This window comes from Python bivittatus, unplaced genomic scaffold, assembly GCF_059951505.1.
Source record: "Python bivittatus isolate LINGU-HERP-01145 unplaced genomic scaffold, Pbiv_v1 ctg000700_np1212, whole genome shotgun sequence".
NCBI lineage: Eukaryota > Metazoa > Chordata > Lepidosauria > Squamata > Pythonidae > Python > Python bivittatus.
Genome location: NW_028277098.1, coordinates 74226325 through 74248446, shown reverse-complemented (window position 1 = coordinate 74248446; position 22122 = coordinate 74226325). Strand labels below are relative to the sequence as shown.

General features: G+C 37.9%; 1 protein-coding gene across 2 annotated transcripts in view; it reads right to left on the bottom strand.

Annotated features, from left to right (window-relative positions):
- The window catches only part of ACSS2 (acyl-CoA synthetase short chain family member 2), a 69367-nt gene that overhangs the window by 31109 nt on the left and 16136 nt on the right, over positions 1-22122 (bottom strand). For both annotated transcript variants that reach the window (XM_088153563.1, XM_088153562.1), the window contains exons 3-4: positions 8888-8979; positions 1029-1132 (exon numbers count right to left, since the gene is read on the bottom strand). In XM_088153563.1, the coding sequence (XP_088009689.1) occupies positions 1029-1132; positions 8888-8979 (196 nt within the window). The remainder of the gene's footprint in view (positions 1-1028; positions 1133-8887; positions 8980-22122) is intronic.

The window sequence follows — 22122 nt, the reverse complement described above, 5'->3', positions numbered from 1 at the left end:
GCTAATCAGTTAAAAGGCGGTTGAAAACTCTGTTCCACAATACAGCAGAACTCCTTAGAAAAAAATCTTTGTTATAATCAGTGAGAACTGCATTGCATACAATTATGATTAGCAATACATGTTTCACTGAAATCCAGCTTGATCAGAACCTCTACCCTTTTCCTAAAGTATAAATATACTTTTGAGTTAAGGAGGTTTAAGGATATAATGCCTTCATAATGCCTCCTGAACTAAAAAAAGTATTTCCTTGGATGGCTACTGAATGAGCCCAGAAAAAGGTGTGGTTCCTTTCAGGAGAAGCCAACAAGTATAGCAAGGGTACCCATGCTGGATCAGAAGACCTTTGCCTACTTCAAATCCAATTATGGCATGCCTTTAATGCAAAGCATCGCTACAAAAAAATATGATGCTACATACTGATGTTTTGCAACTTGTCAGTTTTCTGTTGAATGTTTTAATAAAATGTTGTTTTTTTTAAAAAAAAGCCAGATGGCAGAGGGAGCCTGATAGGCAACAAAGGAGATATTTGGGAGAGACAATGAATCAGAATAAACCTGATCCCTCACTTTACTGAGTAAGCGCTCTCCAGAATCTTCTGTAAAGTCAAGGAGAATTACAGCAAATGAGCAAAGGTTTACACAGTCAGTATCAAAGTGTTTCCCTGAAAAGGCTCCTTAAAAATTACATTATTTATGCCTGAGGTCCTCTTTGGAGAACAAGGTGATTAATCAGCATCTATTTAGTCAAAAAGGCCATAAATCCACTCACCCACTTCAGAAAGTAACTCAAGATCACAAGGAAAAAAAGCTAGTTTAATTCAAATTGCTACCTATGTCATGGTTCATTTCAGTTAGGGTTATTGTACCTGATCTGCAGAATCCATGCAACCGTTAGTTGGCAGCAAGGATTTAGAACTTTTATATCACTTGCTGCTCATTTGGATCTGCAGACCACACACAGTAGCCTAATTTCAATTAGTAACCCATAACGTTCAAGGATACAATTCACACTCAGATAAATGTTCCTACCACAATGGAATGAAGTGCTCCAATTCTGGCACAAGCTAGCATAGCTACCACCAGCTCAATTATCATTGGCATGTAGATAGAAACTCTGTCTCCTTTCTTCACACCTGTGAAGAAAAAAAAATTCTCGTATCAGCCAACTAAAACAATTTTTCCAGTTAGCCACCACAAAACAACAAAACAATATCTGAAATATCAAACAAACTTGCTGAGCAAATAGACATTGGTAATATTAAGGATCCTAGAGTTAGTAATGAAGGAAAAGTAGGAAATGTTTAGTAAGGAAAGAAAAGTATGAAATGCTTGGCATTTAGGAAGGCATCTTGGCTATGATTCAAGCCATCATCAAGAGGAAATAAACAAATGTTCATCTCTCATTCTGTTTGCAAATGCTTGGTTTTTCCCCAAACTCATCTCAAGCTCTACTTATAAACTGTGTTTGCAAAATGAAATGAGTTTAGGGAAAAACTATGTATTCTGCATGAATGAAATCCAAAGAAAAATTATTCTATTAGGTGACAAGAATGGATGGGTGGAAACAAGGTAAAAGAATACAAAAAAGTAACTGGGTCTTTCAGAGATCCAAGAATGAATAAGAATAGTAAGTGTTTGGAGATGTAGGCTTAGAAAAAGCTCTGTTTCCTTTGAATACATGGTTTAAGCATATACTGTACACAGATATATACATACAAACACACACACATACACTTCAAAAAGGAAAATATTAAAAAGCATAACTGATTTCACTCTTTATTATAAATTATTGAGAAAAATGACAAAGCAAAGGAAGTGAAAAAAAACTAAAGTGAAAGCATATATACTACAGGAAGATAAAGTACAAGTCTTGAATGAATGTGAAGGCAGATTAATTTTCCAACAGAATAAATGTAAAGTAGAAGAGGGTGTGGAAGCAGCTTTCAACAGAGTAAAAAGAATTATATGTGCCACGGTAGTATGTGGAATTATACCAATGAAAAGAATTAAAAAAGAGGCTTGGTAAAATGAAGAAGTGAAAGAGGCTGCAGGTGAGGAAAAATGCACATAAGACAATGGGTGCAGCAAAAATGAGAAGGAGAGAGAAATATTGCATATAGTGAGAAAAAAACAATTTGCAAGAATGTAGTCAAAAAGAACACAGAACAGTTAAAGAGTAAAGAAATACAGAAAATACAGAATGATTGTGATAGAAACTTTAAAGAATGTTTGGAAGCACTTGAAAAGGGCTAAACAAAGAAATAATGAGACTAAAAATAAAATAATGAAATTATTTGGGATAAAATTCAAATGATGGAATACTGGAAGGAAAAGTTTAGAGATCTGTATGGGAATATCTCAAACAATGGAATTGAAACTAATGCGATAAATATTACTGCCAAGAAAAAATGATGAAATGGAAGTTGCAATTGCTGTGAGAATATTAAAAAATGCTGGGCTACAGAAGTAGTTGGTGTAACGTGTTAAAATATGAATATGTTTTGCTTATGGAGTAGCTGTGTGACTTTTTTAACGTGTGAAGACTACAACTGCACCTGAAAATTGAAAGAATTCTGTTATTATTCCCTTATAAAAAGGAAAACGTAGTAACAGTTAATGCAAAGCCACAGGAGGATTTGTTTGTTAAGCAAGTCTCGGAATGTTGGCAGAATTCTGTCTGAAAGGTTATAATGAGTGAAACTTAGGAAAAGCATGTGGCTTCATACTAAGCAAGGGGGTTGCTGATTAGATTTTGCTCTTCAACAGGTAATTGAGAAATAAATGAATGTGAGAAAGTTTATTGTACATGTATTCATTTAGAGAAAGTCTACGATAAAGGAAATAAGCTTGAATTATGGAATGTTTTGTGCAGGTATAGAGTTGAAAGTTGGTTACTGAATGGGCAGAACTTGCATATGATGCAGGTAGGCAAGTGTGAGAATAAATTGAATGCTTAGTGAATGATTAACCCTAATCTTATTATTTAAGACAAGGATGCATTATGTCCTAATTTCTTTAAAATATTTATGGATAAATGATTAAGAAGTGCTTATGGTGACATGAGAGATGCGTTGCCTGGAGAAATGAATGTACATGTATTTTTGTATGCAGTAAATGTTAGGTTATATGATGCAACAAGAAGTCTGGATCTGAAAATTAATGTTGTCAAAGACAATGTAATTGTGTTTGAAAAGGAAAATGGAGTAAACAATTGTACACTTTACATAAATGGCAAAAAACAGAGCAAGTAGATGAATTTGTGTGCCTTTGCAAAAAGTTTATTGAAGATGGGGAAATGTTGATGCGCAAATGCTGGCAGTAGAATAATGGGTAGTAAAATGGTTTGTGTGAGGAATGAATGCTGAGAAAAGTGAAAATGGTTCTGATAAGTGTGCTTCTGCCTACTTTGTTATATGGAAGTGAGAACTGGGTATCTCAGGAGAAACAAAGCTAGATGCAGTAGAAAGGGGTATTTAAGAAGTTTATGGGATAAAACAAAAAGAGGCAGCATCAAGAATCAATGGACGTTGAAAGAATGTGGACTGAATACAATGAGTGACTGACATGAAAGTCCACATTCTTTCAACATCCATTGATTCATCTCTCAATATGATAGTCTGGTCATATTGAGAGAATGATTGAGGATCAAATCTTAATACAAATATATAAAGGAAGAGTAAATGGTCTGAGAGTAAGGGGAATACTGAGAAAGTTGTGGTTGGAAAAAGTTGACAAGATCTTCAAAATAAGGGAGAAATTTAAAGGAAATGTATGAAATACTATACAGACATCATGGAAACAAAATGGTTTATATGGATAGAAAAATGGAGAGGTACAATAAATAGTGATAGTTTAAACCAGATTTAGCTAGATTTCCTTTTGTTTTTCACATATCTTGCTTTCATTTAATTGGCTTACTATTTTTTATTCCTTTCCTGTACTTTGTATACTTTTGTCTACCTCAGACGAGATGGTTATGTATGTCATAATACTAATAAAATATTTGGATTCAGGCATTTTTAAAATGACACTTGTTAAAATTGACATCTTTTAGAAGATATATTCAAGAGTTCTCTCAGCAACCACATGTATTGAATAGATGTTGTATGCATACAATCTACATCTACCTGTCCTTTGTAAGAGAAATTTTATGCTATAGAATTTCATTTTATAATGGTTACATATGTCAGTATTACTACTAATATTCCTGTAATCACCAGCATTTTCAAAAAACCAATAACCATTTTGTTTTGGCTACAAACACCCTCTTCATATATTCAGTAGCTCTGTACCAGATATCAGGCAGAGAACACATGACGGCAATGATTTCATACACAGTTGCTGCTTTCATGCATACTCCTTTACTCATCAGTGTATTTCTATTCTATTACAAAGTTGTATTGTTGTATAATTCTGGTTGGGATTGAACTGCTTGAAAAATTTTAGGCTTCATTCAGGGTGGAAAGTTTATCAAAGTGTATGAAGTTTTCACAGTAAAGTGTGATATTTAGCATATCTCAGAAGGGGAAGATACTCTAGTTTATTAAAAGTTTACAGTCAATGCAGAGGAACATGATACTACATTTATATATAGCCAGAAATACCATCCTTTTATATGCAGGTGTACAAAATCAGAAGAGATGGGGGACAAGAAACCTTATTCAAGTATTTCCCCTTGAAGCCTGTTCTCAAAATTACACAGATCCTCCTGGTTCTTTAATGTTTCAAGCTGAATACCTGCAGTGGAGAGTCTCAACAAATACAAGAAGTTCCTCATTGCATAAATTTATTTTGAACATGCAGGGAACCACATGATCTCAGGAGTAGAACTTTCTATGAAGACCCACAGCCTGCTATATCTTTATTGACTTTAAGAATAAATAACTGAAGAAGATTAAACTAAAATATGCATTTGAAATAGTGTATCTCATCCATCTTCATTAAAGAAGTATAGCCTTTTCTTTCCTTCCAACCTATGTATCTTTCAAAGATGTAGGCAATCTTATCTGAATTTGAAAGAAGTGTTAATCCTGTTTCAAATGTGGACTCAAAGGAACTGAGACCTCTGCTAGAGAACAATGTGGCAAAGTAGAAGTTAATACAAAACTTTTTATAGCTTAACAATATACCAGAAGCAGAGCACAAATCTGGCTACTTAAAGGGCTACTGGTGGCCATAAACATTACAGCTTTAATGATGGCTGTAAAACCATCAGAATATGGCTAATCATGGTTATAAAAATTAAGATCTGGATGGTTAAGCACAGGACATTTCCAGTACTTCCACAAAATCACTTTCTAGAGTATAAGTTAAATACTGTTCAGATTCAGATGATCATCAGTTATGGATGGTGAGGGATAACATTTAAGAGCCAGACAACATAGACAACTGGGGACATAACCTCCTTTGGTCCATTCTCATATCATCAGGAGCCTGATGGCATAGTTTCTGACCTTTCTTCCCAGGTGATGTCGCTGCTAATCTCAGGTGAGTGCACAAGGTCGCACTTAATGATTTCATTGTAGATGAGAGAGCTGACCTAACAAGGAGTTGCAAGGGATCTCAGAGGTCATCCAATCTAACCCAATGATCAGCACTTAGATTATGGTAGATAGCTGGATGACATAGATTTCACCCTAATCTGCCTCTCTGTTTTCCCACTGCAGTATTGGAAATTACAGGAGATAAAAATACCAAATGGTTCTCTCCAAACTAGAGCAGAGTATAAGGGCTTTTACTGGTGTTGGGTTAACAAGACAGATGAAAATGCTGTTTGATATACCATCCATCCAGCTATCCAGGAATTCTCCTCTGGATCAAGCTCTGAGGTGGTCTCTGATGTAGTGTTGGAAAACTCTAGTACGGGACTTTAGCATTTAGATTGGTGCTACTCCAGTAAGGCAAGTCTGGGATTTCATAGCCTCCATGACAATCATGGTTCTCTCTTGAATTACAAACAGACCAAAACATAGGCCAAGGCATACTCTCAATTTAATTTTTGCTTTTCAACATGAGGACGACAGCCTAGATACTGTAAATCACTCTGGTATACTGGTCAAACCATCATCTGGTGAAGTTTTATCTCACATCACCCTCCCTCTCTTGAACATGTGGAGGATCTAAAAAAAAAATAGTTCACTCCTGAAACTTACAGAATATGATGGGTTCTTCAAATGAGCTAGAAAAATTCACTAGAGAATCCAGAACCAGTGATCCAATCAAAGGTTCTTGCTCATCTATGGAAAGAAGCTGAACAGGCCACTGACATGATTGTACCTAAGTCTCCTAGTCACCATTGTGAAATTAGACCTTCTTCCTGGCTTTCTGGACAGCCCTGGATGATGAAACAGGTCAGGAGATTAGTAGAGTGCAAATGGTGTTAAGGTCCACCACACTGCTGACACAATACACTTTAGTTCACAAGCTGCTGACTCTGCAGCAAAAGCTACAAAGGTGGCTTACATTGTGGCCTCCGTTGTATCTTCAAGTAGCCATAAGTAGCAGAGTTTTTAAGACAGTTAAGAGCTTACTACCATCTGCTCTGGAAAATTTTACCTTAAAACCCTCACAGACCTGCTGTGACAAATTTGTGAGGCACTTTGAGAATACAATTCAAGAGGTAATTTCAATTTTTCAGGCCTGAAAATATGGACAAGACACTATGTCTGGCTTATGTGTTCTCTTGACACCTAGCTGACCTGACTTATTCGAGGGATGACTAGGTGGATCCAGGAAGCAGTGAACACATTCCTACATGATAGAATGGCCCACCCACTTCTGAAAGAAACTTCGCTGGATCCAGAGGATTAAATCAAATATTGCCTAGTCACAAATCCCCCCTTTGGAGCAAAGTACTAGAGAGAGTAGGCCTGAGCATCTGTAGAATTTTCTTGGAGGACACCAATTATCCTGACCCTTCTCATTCTACATTCAGGTCTTGTTTGGGAACAGAATCATTTCTCTGATAGATGACCTCCTGTGGGACAGAGACTAAGTGGTCATGGCTTCATTGATCCTGCTTGAACTCTCAACAGCTTTCGATACCATTGACCATAGTATTTTCCTGGAACATCTTCATAATTGGAGTTAGGAGGAACTGTGCTATATGATTCTGCTCTTAATTGCAGAGATTATTTATTTTTATTTATTTATCAAATTTGTCACTACCCATCTCGTTGAAACGACTCTGGGAGGTTTACAGCAGAGATAAAATTCATTAAAATGCAATATAAAAACAGGCCTAATAATAAATTGCTTCCAAGAAGGATGGAGAGTTGGCAAATAATTCAAGGGATCATCATCAGAGGGCTAACTGCCCCCAGGGGCAGTCAGAGCCCATATCACCCCATGCACACTGACAGAGCCAGGTCTTTAATCCTTTTTGGAAAGCTGGGAGAGTAGGGGCCTGCCACACCTCTTGGGGGAGAATATTCCAAAGGATGGGAGCAACAGCAGAGAAGGCTCTCCTCCTGGGCCCCGCCAACAGACATTCTCTCACCGACGGAGTCCATAACATGCCCCTTCTGTCTGACCAGGTGGGACGGATTGATGTAATGGGGATGAGACAGTCCCTCAGGTAACCTGGACCCACTTATCTGCAAATAAGAGAATAATACTGGGAACTACAGTCTACATCTAGGCAGTTATATTGTGGGGAAAACAAGATACTCTTTTGTTCCATTCATAAGAATTTCACAGACAGCAGCAGGTCTGGGGCTGAGTATCATCAGTCAGCTGAAGCTCTACTTCTACAGAACATCTGAATCCAAACAGACCAAGCATGTTCCGAATTAATGTGTGGAGGTAGTAATGGGGTGGAAAAGCGTAATAAATTGATATTATATCCTGGCCTGACAGAGACCTTGTATGTGAACAGTTCCTGACTAAGAAACAGTTCCTGGGTTGTACCCTCAGAAAAACAGTAGTTTGGGGATGCTCCCAGAATCATCACTGTTACTGAATGCCCAAGTAATTAGTATGGCCAGGGGCATCTATTATCCGATTCAGTTGCTATGCAGCTTTTCCTGGACAGGTACAAACTATCTACAAATCCAGAAGTGGCACCTGGTATAAAATGTGGTGGCCAGATTTCTGAGTAGGGTGCCTGACCAACCATATGTTATACTTCTGCAGAAGCAATTGTCCTGGTTACAAATTAGCTTATTAACCAGTTTTTTGTTTTGTTTTTTTTGCTTTTGACATTAAAATTCCCTTGAGTTGAGCTCAGCTCATGCTGACTACATGGGCACATCCATGTAGCTTTCTTTGGCAACACTATGAAAACAGTTTGCTACTGACTTCTTTTAGGATAGCTGTTTCACTTCCCAGTCATACAAATTCCTGAACAGTCTGAGTTCAAGGTACCTAATAGATTGTCTTCACTGTTATAGTCCTCTTCAATCACTAAGCTTATCAGGAAAGGAACAGATGTATGTGCCAAAGCTGACAGTATATCATCATGTGGGTTTTCACAGGCAAGCATTCTCTATGGTGATACCTGTACCCTGAAAATTCCCTCTCCCACCAAAACCTGTGAGGTGCCTATATCTTTGGTTCCACTGAAGATTTATCACTTCTCTCAAGTCATCCTTGTAAGAATGTTGGATTAATGGACCTGATTTGTTTTTCTTTCCACCTGGCATTTTTTTTAACAATATTGCTTTAATGTATTGCACTTTGTTTTCTGATTTATGGGAAACAATATATAAGTAAACAAAAAATCATAATAGCTCCTTAAAAGTTGTGGGTTAGTATAGTCCTATCCCCTCATAACTTGGGAGGGAACCCATCAATTCATGTTGGGGAGGGGAAGTGACTATTACTCTGGACAGTGTTAGGAGCAACTTCCCACAACGAGCAAGTGTGTGCATTCCTGCAGCATCAGATACCTTGTTCCCGAAGAACATTGGCAAACTGGCAGACTTTGCTCAGCAATTCACTGTATGTAATTTTCATGGAATCTCCTGGTTCATTTCCTTCCCTATAAGAAAAAAAAATATTTATGAATGTTGAAAATGTGTATCAAGTTTAAACTTCATATTTCTTGCCTTTAATCAAAAAACAGTTGCAAATAATAGTATCTTAAAGGCAGATTGGTTTTCCTTATATGGAAATAGAGAGTGGATAGTTTATGCTACCTTGGAAAACTGCAGCTTTGAAATATAGCTAATTACACAAAACAAATCTTATCCATAGAAGACCTCAAAACAATAGATATGTTTGGAACCATACCTTCCAATTTCCAAAGTATACATTTACATTGACATAGTAAGATCTGCTACTGCTTTCTGATTGGTTGCAATTTATCAAAATATTAATTCACTGATTTCAAATGGCAAGATCCTAAATACCAGAAGTCAAATGTTTAGGAAAATCTTCTTTGTCTTTTTCACCTTTCTTTTCATGCTCCAAGTTTGTGCAAGGATACGTTGGTGCCTAAGACCTGTAGGTGCATGGATAAACAAAGAGCTAGGAATCTTTTAACACTGCAGTTATATGCATGTGAATAAATGCAATCCTATACATATTTACCTGGAATCCTATGTAAACCAAAGAGGGGTACTTCCAAGTAGCCATGCACAGAATTGCAAGCACACATCTTAAGGAAACAAACAGTCCTATAAGAACCTGTGAAAAGATTAATGTGCCATCTTGTGAAAAGGTATCTGCCACTAATTCAAGAATAGGAAGCTGGCAGCTTAAATCATATGGGAAAGGCATAATTCTGCCCTATAAAGTAGCAGATGTTAGCTTGGCCTTCCAAACAACTTCTGCTGCTCTTCTGTGGAAAATTAGCATTGTCTTCTAAATGTATAGGCAGGAAATCTTTATCAGCCAAGCACAATTTTCTTCTTCCAGATTGCCCACATACCACAAGTGACAGGCAGTCTGAACCTTTGTGACTTTTATAGATTTATATGAAAGATAGCATTTGGCTTTCTACCCAGCTAGATGCTCAGTCTGAGTATCAAGTGCTCCTAAAATAACAAATATATCCAATATAACTGTTGAAGAGAGGGATCAGTAATAAATCAGTAATGAAAACTGGCATATGGTTATTCTCTGCAGGTACAGGTAAGATCATTCCAATTGACAGAAATATGGGAATGCAGCCAGATTGTTAGTGCATAATTTAGGGTATTAGAAGACTATCCCACTTACTGAATATTACTTGTAATCCTAGGTATCACTCATTCACTCTTAACTGTGTCAAACTCCTTCATCGACTGCTAATGACCTATCTGCATTAGGTCTTTGTGTTTCTATAATTCTTAACAGAAACAAAAAACAGCTGGAGAAGCCATACAGTTGTGGTCACAAAAACATATTATTCTATGCCATACTCCAGACTGAGTGTAACAAAAAGGCAACATAAAAATCAGACTTCAGGTTTCTACATAAGGTATAATAACCAAATGCTGCTTAGCTAGTGGTAAAGTTTCTGCCCCAAATACTTCAAAGTTTGTGTTCAGACAAGGCAGCATCTGTGCGATGGTAAAGATACAGAAGACTGGGGGAAGAAGAGGACAGCCAAAGAGTAGGGAAGGAAACTTCAGTTGTTTTAAAAGGCTTCATAATATCGTTAAAGATCAATCACTAACATAAACTTTTCTGTTTGCGATTCAAGCTGAAGAAGGACCATAGATTTTGGTCCATCAGCTAGGAGAAAAATGTGTTGTTGGCTATACAAATTTAAACTAGATGAAATCAATATGATTTACCCACACAACAATATGCCATACCCTCAGTCTATAAAATGATGCCATGCTACTCTTTCAATCTCCTTCCACAGCTTACCAATTTCTAAACAAATTTACTACTAAAAATAGTATATGTATGTATGTATAGAGGCCAACAGTACTGTTTTAACTATAATAGTTAGATAAGAAAGTGACATGGTAGCAGCATATATTCCATGGTTCCAGTGCCTAAATCCATTTGTACAAACCTCTCTCCACAAATAGGCTTTACAATACTTAAAAAATCAACACAAATTCCAACCTATTTTTAGCACTTGCTCAAAGTGATCATCCACAGCATTTTCTTCTCAAGAGACTTATAATATTCTAACATTTTAAAAGTTTACCTTCATTTTAAAACACAAAAGTCATTTTATATAACATGAGCAGTGAATAATGTAATTGAAAAAGATATTCAGTTTTTCTTACCTACAGATAGAGACTTGGCACATGATATAAATTATCTAGGATACTGAAAGGCATGCCAAAATTACAATGATACAAACTGTTCTTTTAAAGTTATCATAAATTAAAATCATAGTCTTTCAAACACAGCATTCACAAAATAAATCTGAATAAGAAAAAACAAAACTCTGAACAATGGCCAAATCTAATTCATATTTTTTTATTTGAACAGAATCATTGATTTAATTTTATAAAGTGACCAGAGCCAACTTTTAAATTGTAAAATTAACTATCATTTATTAGAAACAACCTTTCATCTGTTGTGAAAGATGATGGCACAATAATCAGAACATGATATGGCAAGTCTTACTCTTTACCACACAGTAATTGGAGGTTACTACATTCTATCTTGGCAAGATGGAAAATGGATAATGATTAGAAGTCACATTTTGAAACTCTGAAGATCCTTAATTACAACTACAAAGGCAGTAGAAATATTTCAGAATGGTTTGGCCTTCACTTATGTTCTCATACACAACATAATTGTAGCAAGTTCGTGTCCATTTATTTACTTAAAGCTAGGGTGATGAATAATAAAACACAAGACAAGCGCAGCATTGCCAGACAGACCATGAAAAATTAATTCCATCCAGTCTTCAACAGACAGCCAAAGTAATCTGAGGACCAAGAAAATAAAACCTGTAGTGTTAGCAGCTATTGCAAGCTCAGTTAAGGAAGAAGCAATTATGCCTTTCTCATTGTAAACTTTTCCTTCCCACAAAAATATACTAACAAGGTACCACAGATGTCAGTTTATAATGTCAATATATAAATAAGGTCTGCTTAAAAATATATTAATAGGATGGGTTTACAAAAATATGTATTCTTGTACAGATGTTTGGATCTATAAATTACAAAAATACATTAATCCACCGCTCAGAGTCCACTGGAGTTGGATGGCTAATAAATTTAAATCATCATCATCATCATCTGAAATTCTGGATATGAATAAATGTGAATGGCAATATCTTTGCTTTAAAAAAAGTTACACCAATAACATTAGAGATGTTGAAAGGGCATTTGGCTCACAGTATCTTTTGCAAGAAGTTTTCAACATAGCCCATGAAGAAGTTTGGTCACTTTTTGTACTTCTTTCTATTATGTACTCTTTAGAATTGCAATCAGGTATTCTTAGAACCAGAACTTGTACACATGCTCTCTTTCATTCACAACTGTTGCAAAGTAGAAGGTGAATCAGAAGTGTACATTTATTCCAAAAAACCAATGTTCAAGGCAGTGTATTATGTATTACACAGTAAACACAAGGGTTATGTAGACTTCAAAAATGAGTTGACTCATAAAAGTTAATGTGATTGTTAAAGCAGCTGAACATTTTTCTCAGCCTTGTACCAAACCCTGGAAGAAAAAAAAAATCAGTCTGCTTTAATAAACAGCAGAAAGATAAATTGTGAAGCATACACATACCTCTAGTAAATAGTCTTGGAAAAGGAGTTTCAAAAATTTCTGCAAAGACACCCATGCTCCTCATCTTAAAAACTGCATGTTTTCTTCAATGCATAGCCATTTTTTCAATTAAGTAGGGCCTATAGTGTAGAATTTTACTAAAAACAAACAAAAAAAATCTGCAGGCCTATATAGCCTACTGCTGATTTTTATACTTTGCCTTTTGAAGGAAAATGTTTAACGAATTTAGTAACAATGGAAAGAGGAGGAAGAAAGAAGCAGAAAAATAAGGTCACAAGAAAAATAAGTTTTTAAATCAACAAGCAAATAAAGAAGAAGTTGTTTGGCCTTTAGTCCTTAGTGTCAGCCCAATTCCTACAATAGCTATCATTTTTTTATCTGCAAGCTAGAATTAAATATTGAAAGAAAAAAGAATGCCAGGTTCTTGCTACAGTAGTTATCCTGAGCACGTTAATTAAGAGGGGGGATAACCTGAGAACTATCCCAGAGCTACAGACAATCTCAAATCCTTTTGTGGGACCTTGGGATACCAGTTTAACTGCTGAAAATAAACTTTTGAGGAAAATAAACACCCAGAAATAATAATGTAAAGATTAAAGTGGATTGATCATAATATCCCCTTAAAATTTCCTTCTCAACCCCATTTTAAAAAATTGTGGACCTGCCGACAAACCCATACAGCACCATCCATTTTGCACCATCATGCTGTCCATTCTGACCCTCAGCCTCCCCCCTCAAAGTTAAGTGCAATCCAATTCCTGTTGTAAACCACAACTAAGGAATGAGAAACAGGAAACATCTCTACACAGTTCTAAGCTCAAGCCTGTAAACCAATGTTTAAAGTAGTGAAACTGATGAAAAATGACGGATGATTCTTCTTTTCAACTGAAAGCTGAACCTCTCCTTGAAGAACAAGTAAGGGTATCAGGCTGCCAAAACATTCTCAAAAATAGTGAGAATTAGAAATGAGATTATTATCTCAGTATACTAAGGACTGATAAAATTAAACTTGTGGCACCTCCACATCTAATCTCACAACAGCTCATTTGCAAGCATCTGGTGTTCTGTCAGCTCTGTGGCAGGCCACTGAAGGTTTAGCTGCTGCTCTAGGAGCCCAGCTAGGGGGCAGCACCTAGCCAACACTGGCTGCTCCCAGAAATAGGCAGGATCAAATCTGATCAAAAATAATAATTATGATAATACAAAAGGTGGATAAAAATGCCAGATCCAGTCTAAACATCTGGCTGACTGTGCGACCAACCATAATAATAATGTCTACACCCCCAGTGAGGCACTACCTTGATGTGGTTGTGGGGCTTGAGTGCTCCAAGGAGGATGAGAGCTATGGTGAGACGTAATTTACAGAAACCTCTACTAAACTGGTCATTGCCCGGATCAGCAAGGACTCCACTAGGTGTTCTAGTTCCTGGATATCTGGTGACAAGTGGACTACAGGACTTAAGACTGTTGGCTGAGCAACCAGGGCCAGCAGCTGCAGGACTACTGGAAGAAAAGTGGTTTACCTGTCGCAAATATACAAAGACTGAAAACAAAGAAATAATGATCTACTATTATAAATCAAGTCCAAAGAGAAAAGGATATCTGAAAAGAATGCACCAGTTCTGGAAAGAACAACATCCAGAATCAGAAATAACATAACAGAGGCTAGCAGATCCAACGTTGACTTATAATACAAAATAAAGTACTGTAATTATCAGCATATAACACACACAGGCGTATAACACGGACCTTAATTTTAAGAAGGAAGTTTGAGTAAAAGAAACTTAAATTTAAAATAAATGACTTGGAAGCAAAATAAAGGGAGCTCTGAACTTTTTGTTTATTAATCTTTATACCACTTATAAGATAAATATATAATATGAAAGAAAAAGCACCTCTTTGAACTAAGAAAACCGGTGCTCCCCATCGCTCGCGCTCATGCCTGAGCTCCACAGAACAGGATTCCTGGTGAGCGGCAGGTGAGCGAGCGAAAACCGGCACTCCCCATCGCTCGCGCCTGAGCTCCACATGGGCAAGGGAGCAAAAACTGCCACTCCCCCGCTGCTCACAGTGGACCACCTAGTCAGCTGCTGCAAGAAGACTGTACAAACTGATTACAAACAATGGCATGACGAAGTAGCAACAAAGGTGTATTGGAATATCTGCAAGAAATACCATTTGCCTGCAAGCAAGAACTGGTGGGACCACAAAACAGACAAAGTAATAAAAAAGAAGAAGCTGAAGTGCTCTGGGATTTTAGAATTCAAACAGACAAGTACCTGCCACACCACACCCCAGACTTAACAATTGTTGATAAGAAAGACAACGAAGTCTGGATAGTGGACACTGCAATACACGGAAACAGCAGACTAGAAGAGAAAGATCTGGAGAAAATCACAAAATACAAAGACCTGCAAATAGAAATAGAACGACTATGGCAAAAGAAAGCAAAGATAGTATCAATAGTAATAGGCACCTTGGATGCAATCCCAAAACATCTGGAGTACCACTTGAAGACCATCAGCACTGACAAAATCACCATCAGTCAATTGCAAAAGGCAGCTTTACTTGGAACAGCTTACATCCTGCAACCATACTTTTAACACCATCAAACAACATCTGTCTATCCCAGGTCCTTGGGAAGGACTCAGTAGGTGGATAAAAATGCCAAATCCAGTCTAAACAACTGGCTGACTGTGCAACCAATGATAATAAGGTTTACAAATTGTTAAAAACATTAAAAAAGAAAGAACAATACAAAAACACAAAAACAACACAAATCAAAAAACAGAGAGGGCAGAGACAACATACCCAGATGGGAACACAGAAAAAGAAGAAAAGGGGCTTCAATCACCCTCTACAAAGGCCTGGGCGAAGTGCCACTTCAGGGCCCTTCGAAATACCGGTAGGGTAGGAGCTGTTTAGATCTCAGGGAGAATCTCATTCCAGGGAGCAGGTGCTTCTACAGAGAAGACATGCTTCCAGGGTCCTGATAAGTGGCACTGTTTGACCGATGGAACCCAGAGCACTTGCATAGGATTAGTGCTTGGACAGGAGACCACCGAGAAATCCTAAGGTTCTTGGCTAGGCTAGAAACTTGAAAAAACATCCCAAAAGAAGGAATGGCAAAGCAATTCTGTAATTACTGCTAAGAACATAACATGGGTATTCCATGAAGTCATAAAACATTAAACTTGAAGCAGATTTTACTTTTACCTAGGAAACCTATCACTGGCAAAAAGTCCCACCTTCCCCAAGAACATAACATAAATGTGTTGTGCCTACAAGCCACTGCCACTTCTTTCCTTCAGCTGTATAGGCAGCACAAGGCTCCTCTAAAAACATGAAGTGTGAAAGTCGTCAACAGCACCAGGAATCTGCTTCTCTGCTTCAGAGACTGCTAGTCTTTCTCCCTCCCACTTGCTGGACCACTGCTCTGTTACATTAATAGCTCAGATCCTTCATGGAAGCCCCACATTCCATTCCTGGCTGCCACAGATACCGAACTGGGGAAGGGAGGGAGATAAACACACCCTTTAGGCTCTGGAAATGAGATGCTGAACCTCTGGAATGGAAGCATCCATTTGCAAATCTGTCATCCTAACTTTCTACCTTCACAGCTTGCAGCAGGCATTGAAATGAATCAAGAATGACCTTTTCAAATTCAATGAGCTTTCACCATTGGTAATGGCTCTGTTTTTTCTGTAAATAAAAGCACACATGGGGGCCCTGACCATCTACTTTTATTATTCTCCCCACTAAGGGGATTTTTGTTACTCCAGGACTCGTGTGAGCTCAGGGAGTAGATTGCCAACTGCATATTTTCTGCATTTCCCTGCATTTGAGACAGGGTATAGTTGAGATAACAAGTTGCTTCTAAACTGCTTCTGAGACACAGGGGAATGAAAACAGTAATAGCATAGAAGTGGTCATACTTAATGGATTCTTTCCACTGAGGGTGCTGTAAGGGGAAAGCTACTTAAGACTACTGATGGCATTATTTGTAACCTTGCTACTCAACAACCAATGGTCACTGATTAGGCATTTCCTTAACCAGTTTAGAAGATCTGAATCCCAGCCATATGGCCTACCAAGAGCTGAACATCTTGGTCTCAGAACATGGCCAGAAATCACAGGATGGCACTAATTTTCTGATGGTATGCAGAAAACTGCTTTGCTTAAACTAAGGTTCTGAAACCCACCACAACTTCCATAATGAAAAAAGTGGGATATTAATAAATAAATATAGTTTCAGTTTCCACAGTTACATGCTTCTTTAGAATGAAGAATCCAATAATATTTAGTAGAAATATTAACTCAGTTCAAAAGGCAACAACATGCTATAGACGATCATTCTCTATTAGATGAAGGAAAAATTTACAATGTGTCTTTAGAAGAAATTCTTCCATTTCTTTTTCATCTCCAGGAATCTATACATTTTATTGCTGTTAAATCTGCAGGTCATTGGAAGGCTGTTTCAGTAATGTACACTTGGTATATGCCCTCTATATCAACACACCTGTTTCACTTACTTAAATAATGTTGCATGCACTTGCCTCTTAAATTCATTTAGTGTTGTAAGCGAATGACTACTGAATCTAGAATTCTTTAATTTGAACACTAAACAGACTGGAGACATATGTTGTAAAATCCTCATGACTATAATTCCACATTGACTGGAAAGCACCACAAGATCTCCAATTCCAATATACATTGCTGACAAAAATATTTTGTAGCAAGTGTAGAAAACTCTGTGGTTGGTTCATGTCATGAATAGCTTTCTCGAAAATTCAGTTCTATGTAACATATATCCTGTTTTTTCAAGCTCTTTTATACGACTGCCCACTCCCACATGAACCTAAGCATTCATTATGATAATAGCCAGAAATCTGTCTTTCACTTCCCTCATTTTGACAGGTTATATGGCAGCTAATGGTAAAAATATAAAGCCACCTTCATGTAGAGCTTGACTCCTGGTGACTGAATCCATTCCATCGTCTTGTTATAAATGTGGTTTGCCGCTGCCTTTCTCCAATTTTTTTTTTTTCCAATTTCCAACTGGAAAGTGCCCTGGAATTCCCAGGCAGTCCCCCTTGAAATACTGACTAGACTTCTGAAGTTGGCCATATTGGCTACATGCTGCCTCCTGCTGAGGCTGGTGGACCACAGTAGTACCCGTTATCCCAGATACTGCTTTTCTGGAATGTACTGTATAATTCAAGGATACTACAGTAGTGTTGTAACTTCTGATAAACTCCCCCAGAACAGTTTTACATAGTTTTTAACACAAAAGTATTAAGGAAATGGACTGATGAAGAAATACCATAGCTTCTAAAGATATAAAACACATCCTATCTGTACAATCTCCTATGAATATACCAAGAACTAAAATATTCTAAAGAAGTTTCTTCACTTTCACCAACATCTATTGCTGAAATCAATACACTGCATACTTTAATGTTAAGAACTACCCACCACATTGTACCAAAAAGATATCCTTGCACAACTGTTCATAAACACCCACATCAAAGAGGAAGCACTGGTATTACCTACCAAAAAATTAGGAGACTGATAGTACTTTTTCCAACCAACAAATTCTCTTTGCAGTTCACTTCATTGGATGCATAGCATGACTAGATTGATGTAGGATTTAAACCGGGGGAGCAGGGGGAATACAGGTTGATTATGCAGATGCAGGTTACATGTGAGACAGATTACAAGTACCTCATCAATTAACAATTGATAGCCTGACTAGATTTGGTGATGTGTTCTGGGTGGAAGCTGGAAGCATGTAAGTATGCATGGCAATCTGTGAGTTTCCTGTATAATGTGGTGATTACGTTTCCATTGTGTAGTTTTACAGTAACATCAAGGAAGTGGATTTGTTCTGTAGATAAGTCTAGGCTGAGGTTGATGGTAGGATGCAAGGTGTTTAAGTCATGATGGAATTAATTTTCATGGGTCTAGATGATGAAGTTGTCATCAGTAAATCTCAAGTAAAGGGGAGGATTCAGAACGTGAGAGTTAAGAAAGCACTGTTGTAAGCATACTGAGGAGCATGTGTGTGCCCATGGCTGTGTCACTGATATACAGGTACATGTTACTGGCAAAGATGAAGTACTTATGGATAAGTACAAAGTCTACAAAGTCACACAGTTGGATGGGAAGATATGCTGCTTTGGCACCAGTGATGATGTTCTTGTTGGCTTGAAATCTATGTCTGCAGAGAATGCTAGTATATAGCGCCTCATGTACAACCAGCAAGTAACTGTAAAATGCCCTTAACATGTTAACATTTCTTTTTCCCTTGACATTCTCAGTAGTAATCCCTAAATGCCAAATGACTGGGAAGGGTTTTTTGGTTTTCTTTTTCCTCTTATATTTTTCAGCAGAATTTTTCCACTACACACCACACTTCTATAGCTAGTACAACGCTCTTCTCTTCATTTCTCCTGAAAACAGCAAAGCTAAGCAAACTGGCTAGTGCCCTCTTGTTTAGTTCATTTATTAAGAAAGGTAGTATAGGGGATTTAATTGCCCAATCTTTAGTTGTCTTGTTGACTACTAATCCCAGAACACTGTTGCTCACCTTAAAGTCTCAATTCTTGAGAAAAGGAATTACAGTGGGGCAAAAAAGTATTTAGTCAGCCACCAATTGTGCAAGTTCTCCCACTTAAAAAGGTGAGAGAGGCCTGTAATTTTCATCATAGGTATATCTCAACTATGAGAGACAAAATAGGGGGGGAAATCCAGAAAATCACATTGTCTGATTTTTAAAGAATTTATTTGCAAATCATGGTGGAAAATAAGTATTTGGTCAATATCAAAAGTTCATCTCAATACTTTGTTATATATCCTTTGTTGGCAATGACAGAGGTCAAACGTTTTCTGTAAGTCTTCACAAGGTTTTCACACACTGTTGCTGGTATTTTGGCCCATTCCTCCATGCAGATCTCTTCTAGAGCAGTGATGTTTTGGGGCTGTCGCTGGGCAACACGGACTTTCAACTCCCTCCAAAGGTTTTCCATGGGGTTGAGATCTGGAGACTGGCTAGGCCACTCCAGGACCTTGAAATGCTTCTTACGAAGCCACTCCTTCGTTGCCCGGGCAGTGTGTTTGGGATCATTGTCATGCTGAAAGACCCAGCCACGTTTCATCTTCAATGCCCTTGCTGATGGAAGGAGATGTTCGCTCAAAATCTCACCATACATGGCCCCATTCATTCTTTCCTTTACACGGATCAGTCGTCCTGGTCCCTTTGCAGAAAAACAGCCCCAAAGCATGATGTTTCCACCCGCATGCTTCACAGTAGGTATGGTGTTCTTTGGATGCAACTCAGCATTCTCTCTCCTCCAAACCCAACAAGTTGAGTTTAGACCAAAACGTTCTACTTTGGTTTCATCTGACCATATGACATTCTCCCAATCCTCTTCTGGATCATCCCAATGCTCTCTAGCAAACTTCAGACGGGCCCGGACACGTACTGGCTTAAGCAAGGGGACACGTCTGGCACTGCAGGATTTGAGTCCCTGGCGGCATAGTGTGTTACTGATGGTAGCCTTTGTTACTTTGGTCCCAGCTCTCTGCAGGTCATTCACTAGGTCCCCCCGTGTGGTTCTGGGATTTTTGCTCACCATTCTTGTGATCATTTTGACCCCACGGGGTGAGATCTTGCATGGAGCCCCAGATCGAGGGAGATTATCAGTGGTCTTGTATGTCTTCCATTTTCTAATTATTGCTCCCACAGTTGATTTCTTCACACCAAGCTGCTTGCCTATTGCAGATTCAGTCTTCCCAGCCTGGTGCAGGTCTACAATTTTGTTTCCGCTGTCCTTCGACAGCTCTTTGGTCTTGGCCATAGTGGAGTTTGGAGTGTGATTGTTTGAGGTTGTGGACAGGTGTCTTTTATACTGATAACAAGGTCAAACAGGTGCCATTACTACAGGTAACAGGTGGAGGACAGAGGAGCCTCTTAAAGAAGGTTACAGGTGTGTGAGAGCCAGATATCTTGCTTGTTTGTAGGTGACCAAGTACTTATTTTCCACCATGATTTGAAAATAAATTCTTTAAAAATCAGACAATGTGATTTTCTGGATTTTTTTTCTCATTTTGTCTCTCATAGTTGAGGTATACCTATGATGGAAATTACAGGCCTCTCTCATCTTTTAAGTGGGAGAACTTGCACAATTGGTGGCTGACTAAATACTTTTTTGCCCCACTGTATCAGACAACAGAGCTTGAATAAATAAGATTTAATATCAAATTAAATGAAGAAAGACCAAGATTTTGTAGTGCAAAAAAGTTGTTTACATCTTGTTTACATGTTCTGTCAATTGCAGATTGAACTGGATCATAAAACTCATCAACCTCCTCTTTATCTGCATTGGTGGTTGAAGCATAAACTTGGATGATCATCTTATAAAAAGGATGCCCATAAATCTAATTGATATTATTTGGTTGTTCATTACATTGTAGCCTAGGACTGTTCCTGCTATACCCTTTCTAACTATAAATGTAACGCCATACCTTGTTTTTCATGTCCTGAACAGTGTGATCTTCTGACTGAAAGGGCCTAATCCAGGTCCATCTCAATTCACTGATATCCCAGATGTCAATTTGTGGTCATTTCATTTCATCTTTCACTGTTTTGGGCTTTCCCATGTTCATGTTTCTTACATTCCATATTCCCACTATAATTCTCACATTGCAGCTTCAGATTTTTTTTTCCTATATGGCAATATCAACACTAGACATTCCAAAGGCTTTAATCTAGCCATGTCTTAAAGACCATTAATACTCTGAAACATCTTCAGCTCTTCCTCAGTAGCATGTTGAGTGCCATCCAACCTGAACAGCCCATAATCCAGCACTGCATTGTCAATCATTTTGTATTTTCTATCCATGTGATTTTCTTGGCAAAAATACAGGAGTGGTTTACCATTGCCTGTTCCAGTGCAGTGTGCATTAATGCCTTTGTCACTAAAGTGATCATCAGCCTCCATCATCTTCCTATATCACTGCTACCCAATTTGGTGCCTGCTTGCTTTAGCTGAGCAGCTGGGATGACCTTAATGCCTTGGGTGACTCTGCTGGGAATATATACTTTGGGTAGCCTGACATTCTTTGCTCATCCCTCTCAAGGAACATCCACGATGAGGTAGCACAGCAGGACTTGGATGGTTCTGGAAATTACAGTCTTCTTTATTAGATGCAGAAGTTCTGGACTAACCCATAATAAAAAAATCTCATTTACTTAATATCAATTAGCAAGATACACTTTGTACCTTCTTAGCAAGAAATCACTGAGTATAGAGTATGAAGTTCTCCCTTGTTGAAAAATAACTTCGAAACAACTTTGGCAGAGATGGGAGATCCTGATCATCAGTGGGTATCTCCACAAAAGTTAAAGAACACTGAAAAAGATTTAGTGCTGACAAAAAATTCTCAGTGTTGCAAAGTAATTACCATGAGGCACTCCAGAACACAACCACTAA